Below are 10,000 nucleotides of genomic sequence, written 5' to 3' on the forward strand. Positions count from 1 at the left end.
TGTGTATGTGTGTGTGTGTGTATATATGTGTATCTGTTTGTATCTGTCTATGTATGCATAAAAATGTTTATAGAACACTTATTAGCTTATCTTCTTTTAATTTTATATTTTATATTTTATATTTTATATTTTTTATTCTTTTATTTTTTTTTTTTTTATTTTCTTTGCTTTCTTCTTCTTCTTTTTTCTTTATTATAAGATTCATGAAATATCCTACCCCAAGTCGTTGTTAGTTACACCTTCTTCTTTCTATTTCACTTCGATGAGATGAAAAATTAATATCTTTATTTTCTATTTTTCTTCTTCCTCTTCTTCTTCCTTCTTTATCTCTCTCTCTCTCTCTCTCTCTCACCCTCTCTTTTTCCTTGTTTTTTATTTATATCGCACAAACAAAAGTAGAATATTTTTGAATCACGTTTAGTTACGAATAGAAAAAAAACCTATGGCGATAACATCGATTAAATACCGGCGCAAGTTCATTCGCGCGATTCCAACCAAGAGGAGGCTAAGAACGAGACTGAACCATCGCTGTGCTTCCATCTATAACGATATCCCCACCTACTAAATAACCGAGAGAACTTTGATTTCTTTACGTTGCGGAAGCTGCGAGACTTCCGTACAAATGCGGACATCTTTGAATTTATATTTTTTATATATAATAAATATTTTATATTAATTATATATAATATAATAATGTAACATTTCATTCGATTATAAAAATATTAATACAAATTATATTTTATTCGAATATTAATGAATAAATAAATATATATATATATATATATATATATATATATATTTATATATATACAATATATTATACAATATATTATCGAACAAATAATTCAAATTTTATATACTATACGTCAAGATAACATATCTCTTATATATATGTATATGTATATATACATATAAAATATTTACATTAAAAAAAAATATATATATATGTATAATGTATATATGTCTGTATAAAATGTATGTATTAACTAATACATTTTATACAATTAATAATTAACTATTATTGTTATATATATATATATATATACTATATATACTATATAAAACGTATGTATTAGTTAATACATTTTATACAATTAATATTTAAATATTATTATTATTATTATTATTATTATCATTATTATTATTGTTGTTGTTGTTATTATTATTATTATTATTATTATTATTATTATTATTATTATTATTATTATTATTATGATATCAAACTTTATTTTAAGATAATTAACAGATACAATGCTTGATTAATTTTAATCTTTATATAATCAATATTTTTAATAAATCTTTGACAATAGATTGTATTTCAAACTGTATTTCTTATCATTTTATAGATAACCGATCTCATTTTTTTTTGTTTTTTTTCGTTTTTTTCTTTTTTTTTTGTTTTTTTTTTTTGTTTTCTTTTCCTATATTCCCTTATCCCCCGTATCTTATCTTATATACATTTAGTATACACCAGCTTGTTTCTTCATAATAATCATTCGCAATGATTGTCGGATATAAAATGTATAAGATAGATAACATAGACAGATAAGATTTAATAATAATTTCAACTTTCGAATGGGCATTCAATGTTTATTTGAAATTTTAACGCTTCGAATGCTTTCACAAATGGAATAATGCAATATAATTTTAATTACGTTCGATTAAATGCGTACATTTTTAAATTATAAACGGGATGAATACATAGGATGAGGTGGAGAAAAACAAAAAGAAAAAACAAAAAAGAAAACAAAGAAGAAAAAATTCGTATAAAAAAAAGTTCGTTGTATCAATGGAAAGTAAAGGATTGATTTCAGATGTATATAATTAATACAAATAATATAATAAAATCATATTAAAAAATCATGATTCAAAATCTTATCATTATTTTTCTTTACGTGATTACATTTCTTTTTTTTATATCATAAAAAGATCGCACGCATATATAAAAATATATTACGTATTTTTAAAAAATTTATCATTTGAAATAATCAAATAATTTATTATCAATTTATAAATACTAAGATTAAGCAAAATAATAAATGCAATACTTTTATTCCTTTTTTTTTCTATTTTTTTTTTTTTTTTTTTTTTTTTTTTTAGAATTTCGATCGATCGTATTAAATCAAAAGAAATCGTATGTAAACAAAATCGGATATACAAAAAATAAGAGATAAATATTTCTACCAAATGCATTATTGTTTACATTATATTTATATATATATATATACATATATATATATATATTGCACGATTTATTAAATGAAAAAATTTAATGAAAACATTTAATTCAAATAAATTGATTTATTTGATATAAATATCTACATATGTTACGTTTGAATTATTTCAATTGAATTGTATTTATTTACGACATTTGGAAAGAGCCAATGAGGAAGAAACTTTTATAATACATCAATACTGATTGGTTGATTTTAAACATTTCGTTACATTCTATTCGATATAATATCATCGAATTTCTTTCGTCCAATCGCGAGAGAGCTCAGGTATGACGACTGATATCAACGACAGTGACAACTTAACCTAACAAATCATACTTTGAATAAGAAATCCAATCACAGTAAGTATGTTTACGATATGTTTATTTAAGATGATCAATAATGTTTTTCATTGATTTTATTGCACACATCACACGATTTACAAACAATATATTTCTCTATAAGTTCCTAATTAAGTTTCTCTTTAGTTTTGTTTACTTACGTAAACCAAAAATTGGATAAATATTGTCGATCAGTAAAAGAAAATAATACTTAAAAGAAAAGTCGATATAATTTGTTAACGTATGCATTTTATTTCATTCATGTATTTACTTGAAAACGTGTAAAAATAATTTTATCATCGATTGTACGAAGAACCTTAATACGTTCATCATAAATCAATCAAATGAGGTTAGAATAATGTAATTAATTAATATCAAATGAGAATTTGTCATATACCCTTGTATAATAAATTCAATAAATATCACATAAAACATGTAAATCGAGAGATGAGTGTATATATTGTTTTATATATATGTACATTGTTTTATAATATACCAATTCTAATGTATACTTTTAGGTCATAATTTGTTTCTTTCCGTTCAATATGGACGATGAACGGTGCATTAAGAAAGCTAAATTAGAAAACGTACAGAATTTAAAAGAAGGAGAAGCTGAAATATTGGTAACTCATAAGAATGTGTTTTATAATCCGGTACAAGAATTCAATAGAGATCTTAGTATAGCTGTATTATCGCTCTTTGCAAAGGATCAACAAAATATAAATGAAGAAAATAATATTTTGAAAAATACCATAGTAAATAAATCAAAGGGTGAATCATGTTCTAAGAGCGATGGTATTATTATATTAGAAGCTTTGTCTGCGACTGGTTTACGTAGCATCAGATATGCCAAAGAAATAGAAGGTATAAAAGAAATAATAGCTAATGATATTTCAGCTGAAGCTGTAAAATCTATTAAATTAAATATTCAACATAATGGAGTGGAAAATTTAGTAAGACCAAGTCATGAAGATGCTACAATGATCATGTACCAAAACAGAAGAAAAGGTTTTCATGCTGTTGATTTAGATCCTTATGGTTGTCCTTCAATCTTTTTAGATGCTGCTGTACAATGTGTAGTAAACGGTGGTATACTTTTGGTTACAGCAACAGATATGGCAGTTTTAGCTGGTAACTCTCCAGAAACGTGTTACGTTAAATATGGCGCTATAGCTCTTAAAACAAAAGCTTGTCATGAGATGGCATTAAGAATTTTATTGCAACATATCGCATCTCATGCTGGACGTTATGGTCGCTATATAATACCCTTATTATCTATAAGCGTTGATTTCTATATAAGAGTATTTGTGAAAGTATTTGTAAGCCAATTGAAATGTAAAGAAAATGCTAGTAAAACAGGATTGGTATATCAGTGTACAGGTTGTGAAAGCTTCAATATTCAATCTTTAAATACAAAAAAATCAAATAAATTTTGTAAACCTCATATAACTATAGATCAACATTGTAAACATTGCAAACATAAACATTATGTTGGTGGTCCTATTTGGATTGGACTTTTACATGATAAAGACTTTGTCTCACGATTATTATCTAGTTTAGATAATTTGAAATTAAAAACGAAACAACGAATAAAAGGTGTTTTAACTATGATACACGAAGAAATAGATTCACCTTTGTATTATACATCAGATCGTTTAATGTCTATCATCAAATGTAGTACACCACCTATGGTACTAATCAGATCTGCGTTATTAAATGCAGGATATAATGTATCATATTCTCACGCAAATAAATTCTCTATTAAAACTGATGCACCAAATGATGTCATATGGGATATTGTACGTGCATGGGAGAAACGTCATCCAGTTAAACGGGAAAAATTTAATGCGGATAATCCTGCATTAGTTATATTAAATACTCCATCGACAATAAATATTTCCTTTGCTGTACATCCAAAAGCTAATCCAATTTCTCGACAAACTGGATTATCAAGGTTTCCAGAAAATCCAACTGAAAATTGGGGTCCTGGTACACGTGCTACAACAATGGTAGATGTTACAATGATAGAAACGAAAAAAATTAAGAATCAAGGAAAATTTAAACAGAAAATTAAAATATTAAAGGATCAACATATGGAAAATGAAGGTGACAATGAAAAGACAAATACAGATTTGTCGTCGAGTAATCAAGACATATAAAAAATATATATATATATATATATATATATATATATATATATATATATATATGTGTGTGTGTAAATTATTTTTATTACATTAATGAAAAATGTACAAATGTTTTTATAAAAAAAAAAAAAAATAATAAAACAGATATCATAACGATAATCAAAATATTATCGTTGAATGTAAATATATTTATAATTAAAAGAATATCATGTCTTTAGTTGTAAATATTATTAAAAAACAAAAATAATTGTTTCATCTAAAATGAATGATTTAAAATTATTAAAGATTAACAATTCAAAATGCATATATCGTGAAGAATATTTTAATTTAACCTTTAACACTATTCTATGATACGATGAATATATGTGAGAACGTATACTAGATTGTTAATGTGTGCGTATAGATACATACATCACTGTATCGTTTCTTTCATCATTTTATCAAGTGTTCTCAGTTGTTTTGTAATATCCTTCACGAAGACATTACGTAAACGAGAGTTGACTCATGCGATTATAAATCAGGTAGGATAAATGTTAAATATTTTTTTGTATAATATCTAATAATTTTAATATTAATTTTATCTATTATAGAAATATCATAAAAGTTATAATAACAAGTAAAATTAGATTTGATAATAAATATAAATTATTGAAATTCTAACGAATATTATCATATTACATACATTAGATAATTTTGTAAAGTAACACTTGTTGCGTAGTAATTATTGTCTAATAATATCATATACTATTATATAGTATATGTATATATATATGATATTTAGGTGAAATATTTGAATTATTTTAAAATTACACGAAACTATGTATATATATATATATATATATATATATATATATATATATATATATATATTTATTATATAAATATTTTATTAAAGAAAAAGAAATATTTATTTAAATGATAATTATTAATTAATCAATAAATCATTGTTATCACGTAGATTATCAAATATGGCAGCACCGACATTAACATTGAACAATGGTAATAAAATTCCTGTATTAGGTCTTGGTACTTGGCAAGGTGGTGTGAGTACTTTTACAAAATTAAAAATATATATCCTTTTGTAATTTATAATGTATTATTAATATTATATTAATTAAAAAATTTAATTCTTTTTACTACATAATGTCATTAAAATTTCTTTGCTTTTTATATAACAGGATGATCCATCAGTAGTTGCACAAGCTGTTAAAGATGCAGTCGATGCTGGATATAGACATTTTGATTGTGCTTATATATATGGAAATGAACATGAGATAGGCAATGCTTTAAAAGAAAAAATTGCAGAAGGTGTTGTAAAAAGAGAAGATCTTTTTATTACCACAAAGGTATATTTATATATACATAAAAATTCACCTTTAAAATCTGATATATATATATATATACATATATATTCTAAATTTTTCTTATATTTTAGCTATGGAACACGGCGCATAAGAAAGAAAAAGTAGTACCTATGTGTAAAGAATCATTGAAAAATTTTGGTTTCGATTATATAGATTTATATCTTATACATTGGCCAGTAGCTTATGCAGTAAGAAAAATATTTTATTTTATATTTCTTATTAAGATCAAATAATATTATTGTTAATGATTTAATATATTCCATTTTATTTTTTATATTTTAGGATGATGCAAAAGGACTTTGGCCACTCGATGAAAAGGGGAATCCTTTGTATGGATATGAAGATTATATTGATACTTGGAAAGGCATGGAAGAATGTGTAAAATTGGGATTAACAAAAAGCATTGGTCTTAGTAATTTCAATTCTGTACAAATTGATCGTATATTATCCATTGCAACTATTAAACCAGTAATGAATCAAGTCGAATGTCATATCAATTTGAATCAAAAAAAGTTAAGAGAATTTTGTGCTAAACGTAATATAGCTATTACAGCTTATAGTCCTTTAGGTTCTCCATTACGTCCTTGGGCAAAATCTGATGATCCACAAGTTAGCATTGATCAAACCAAAGAGATTGCAAAAAAATATAAAAAGTCACCAGCGCAAGTTATACTTAGATACTTGGTAATATTAGATGTTATATGTAAAAGAAAATTAATTTTGGAAATATTTATTAATTTGAATATAATTTTTTTTTAGGTTGATATTGGTACCATACCAATACCTAAATCAGCATCCAAGACACGCATCAAAGAGAATATAAATATTTTTGATTTTAAACTTACACCTGAGGAAATAGCAATTATAGATACGTTTGATTGCGGTGTAAGAGTTTGTCCAGCTAAAGAGTAAGTTAATTATTATGAAAATAAAATGTCATCTTGAAAAAAAAAAGAAAGAGAGAGAGAAAAAAGAATGCATTATTGTTCAAGTAAAATTACTTTACAAAATATATATCTTTTTAGATTCAAAGGGCACAAGGATTATCCATTTAATATAGAATTTTAAATATGATTATATGACTTATATAGTTATAATCAATACATGATATTATTATTATTATTATTGTTATCTATTAAAGGTATATCAATATATTATTATCAATTTTAATTTTAAATCTATTGTTTATATTAAAACTGGTATGTATTTTATATCCATATGTCTTCTAGTAAATCTTATCTATATCTAGATTGTTTAATAAATTCACTATAAAAAAAAATAAAAAAATAAAAAAATAAAAAAAATAAAAAATCAAAAATAGTGAAAAAAATTTTGATACTAGTACGCTGATTATTTTTCTTCTTTTTATATTTTAAAGTGCACAATAACGCAATTATCGATATTTCAACGTATTCCTATCTTATATCTACAAACTGTTATATAATAACCCTTCTCTATAAATAAGAGAAATGAATGATAGATAATACAGATTAAAGATAGCATTAAAGCAATACACTTCTAAAAGTAACTCCCAGTGACTTGAATTTCATTCGAAGGAAATTGTGATTAACGATTGAAACATTTATAATCAATTACGATTAATAAAAATGACTGAAATTCCTTCTGTAACGCTTGTGAATGGTTATAAAATGCCTATGTTTGCTTTAGGAACATATTTGGTAAGATATTAACGTTATGTTTAAAATTATCCGATAAAGTTAGGTTAATTTTCTTTAACATTTTCCGCGGGATATTTGAAACGCTGAAACGCTATCTTCGTTATTAAATTGTATATTTCGAAAGATCCATATGAGATAATATATTTTATGATAATTAAAATTCATTAATCGTATAATCAATATTTTTATTTAAAAACAGTCTCAACCAAAAGAAGTAGAAAAAGCTGTTATGGATGCTATTGATCTTGGATATCGTCATATTGATACAGCTTTCTTTTATGAAAATGAACACGAAATTGGTGCTGCAATACAAGCAAAAATTAAAGATGGAACTGTTAAAAGGGAAGATCTTTTCATTACTACGAAGGTTAGATATTAATACTATTAAGTACAGTAGGAGTAATAAATTAATAAAAGTATATATACACATATATATATATATATATATATATATATATATTGTTCTACTAATTTTATCTTACTTCAATATATAATAACAAATGAAAATTGATCTTTTTCTTTATTCATCATATCTATTTATCATATTATCAAATGTATAACTTTAATCAATTCATAATATAATTCATTTTATCTTATTCGTGTTATAGCTATGGAATAATCGTCATAAGGAAAAGGATGTAGTTCCAACTTGTAAAAAATCCTTAGATAATCTCGGCTTAACTTACATAGATTTATATTTAATTCATTGGCCATTTGCTTATCAAGTAAATATGAAAAAATTAAATATATATTATAAATATTATAATTATTATAAAAAATATAAAATAATATAATCCATTTATATATGTATATTTCATTTATTATTAAGGAAGGAGATGTATTGATGCCCAAAGACAAAGATGGTAAGCTTTTATTATCAGACACCGATTATATTGAAACATGGAGAGGAATGGAAGAATGTGTTAATCAAAAATTAACTCGTAGTATTGGCGTCAGTAATTTTAATTCCGAACAAATCGTTCGATTAGTAAAATCTTCTAAAATTGTTCCAGTAAATAATCAAGTAAGTCAAATATATTATTTATAATAAAACTTTTGTCCCATTTTTTTTTAATTATTTATATAATTTTTCAATTATTTTAGATCGAAGTTAGTGTGAATCTCAATCAGGAAAAATTAATAAATTTTTGTAAAAAGTATAATATTGTCGTAAGTGGTTATTCACCTCTTGGAAGACCCGGCAATAGATTAGGTATTAAAAATTCTTTGGATAATCCAACAATTATTAAAATAGCAGAAAAATATAAAAAAAGTCCAGCACAAATTGCACTTAGATATGTCGTAAGTATAATTTGCTTAACATTTTCTTTTTTTATTTCTTTTCTTTTTTTTTTTTGAATATACGTAATTCTAAGATCGATACATTTCTTTTTAGTATCAACAAGGTGCTGCAGTAATTGCTAAATCGGTAACGCAAAGTAGAATTAAAGAGAACATGGAGATATTTGATTTCGAACTAACACCGGACGAAATGATTGCTATAAAAGCAATTGGTACTGGCGAAAGAATAGCACCAGCCACAGAGTAAATAGACATGATATATATATATATATATATATATATATAAAGCTTCACTAACGTTTTCATTGATTTATAAATTTTTCATATTTCTTTTTTGTTTCAGAGTACAAGGTCATCAATATTATCCATTTTCTATTCCATTTTAGAGCTCATAAAGTGAATATACAATATCTTTATAGAATTCTAACAATGTATTGATACATTTTATTTTTGTATTTTAAAATACAAAGTCAATTTTAAAATACAAATGTAAGTATATATATATATATATTTATTTATTTTTATGAATTTATTAAAAAAGATTTCAATAAGTCGAATAATATATATGATGTAGCAATAACAATGAATTACATATATGTTAGATTCGCAGAGTCAGATAAGAATTCGAGAACCCTTTTCAAGGATGATTTCATCAATCAACTTGCCAAATTATTATCCATCGCCCCTTCTTCTCTGTCTAGTCTTCCCCTCTTCTTCCGTCACTTACTAACATAAGTAAGGACAATCGCTTTGTTCTTGATAAAGCGAAATTCATTCGTAATAAAATCGTACCACGGGTATTTTCCATTGTTTATTCATTCGTTAAAACGATTATTAAAATATCTGATTAAAATTAAATATCTTGAACTTCTAAACTTGAAAAATGTGTCAATAATGTATAGTGATGAAATTGTTTAACTTTAATAATTGAACTTAAAAATTTACCATTTAATG

General features: G+C 24.1%; 4 protein-coding genes across 6 annotated transcripts in view; 3 read left to right on the forward strand and 1 right to left on the reverse strand.

The window, feature by feature from the left end:
• Window positions 1-369, reverse strand: part of LOC124431803 (tubulin polymerization-promoting protein homolog) — a 10,603-nt gene extending 10,234 nt beyond the window's left edge. For both annotated transcript variants that reach the window (XM_046980104.1, XM_046980109.1), the window contains exon 1: window positions 218-369. The gene's annotated coding sequence lies outside the window, so the exon portion shown is untranslated. The remainder of the gene's footprint in view (window positions 1-217) is intronic.
• A 2,122-nt stretch (window positions 370-2,491) lies between these two features.
• Window positions 2,492-4,750, forward strand: LOC124431800 (probable tRNA (guanine(26)-N(2))-dimethyltransferase). 2 transcript variants are annotated; one of them, XM_046980101.1, is made up of 2 exons: window positions 2,492-2,575; window positions 3,073-4,750. In XM_046980101.1, exon 2 carries the CDS (start codon window positions 3,100-3,102, stop codon window positions 4,711-4,713), a length of 1,614 nt encoding a protein of 537 aa, XP_046836057.1. In that variant the 5' UTR covers window positions 2,492-2,575; window positions 3,073-3,099; the 3' UTR covers window positions 4,714-4,750. The 2 variants fall into 2 exon arrangements, with proteins under 2 accessions (XP_046836057.1, XP_046836058.1); XM_046980102.1 differs by lacking the exon at window positions 2,492-2,575 and adding an exon at window positions 2,623-2,903.
• Window positions 4,751-5,067: 317 nt separating this feature from the next.
• Window positions 5,068-7,395, forward strand: LOC124431802 (aldo-keto reductase family 1 member B1-like). Its single transcript, XM_046980103.1, has 7 exons — window positions 5,068-5,222; window positions 5,660-5,744; window positions 5,880-6,047; window positions 6,137-6,253; window positions 6,348-6,749; window positions 6,825-6,973; window positions 7,091-7,395. The coding sequence occupies exons 2-7, from the start codon at window positions 5,670-5,672 to the stop codon at window positions 7,131-7,133; spliced, it is 954 nt and encodes a 317-aa protein (XP_046836059.1). The 5' UTR covers window positions 5,068-5,222; window positions 5,660-5,669; the 3' UTR covers window positions 7,134-7,395.
• Window positions 7,396-7,530: 135 nt separating this feature from the next.
• The window catches only part of LOC124431838, a 7,768-nt gene continuing 5,298 nt past the window's right edge, over window positions 7,531-10,000 (forward strand). Inside the window, exons 1-7 of the mRNA XM_046980179.1 lie at window positions 7,531-7,744; window positions 7,944-8,111; window positions 8,353-8,469; window positions 8,574-8,768; window positions 8,849-9,046; window positions 9,141-9,289; window positions 9,390-9,397. Of these exons, the coding sequence (XP_046836135.1) occupies window positions 7,673-7,744; window positions 7,944-8,111; window positions 8,353-8,469; window positions 8,574-8,768; window positions 8,849-9,046; window positions 9,141-9,289; window positions 9,390-9,397 (907 nt within the window). The 5' untranslated portion in view covers window positions 7,531-7,672. The remainder of the gene's footprint in view (window positions 7,745-7,943; window positions 8,112-8,352; window positions 8,470-8,573; window positions 8,769-8,848; window positions 9,047-9,140; window positions 9,290-9,389; window positions 9,398-10,000) is intronic.

Source organism: Vespa crabro, chromosome 22, assembly GCF_910589235.1.
Source record: "Vespa crabro chromosome 22, iyVesCrab1.2, whole genome shotgun sequence".
NCBI lineage: Eukaryota > Metazoa > Arthropoda > Insecta > Hymenoptera > Vespidae > Vespa > Vespa crabro.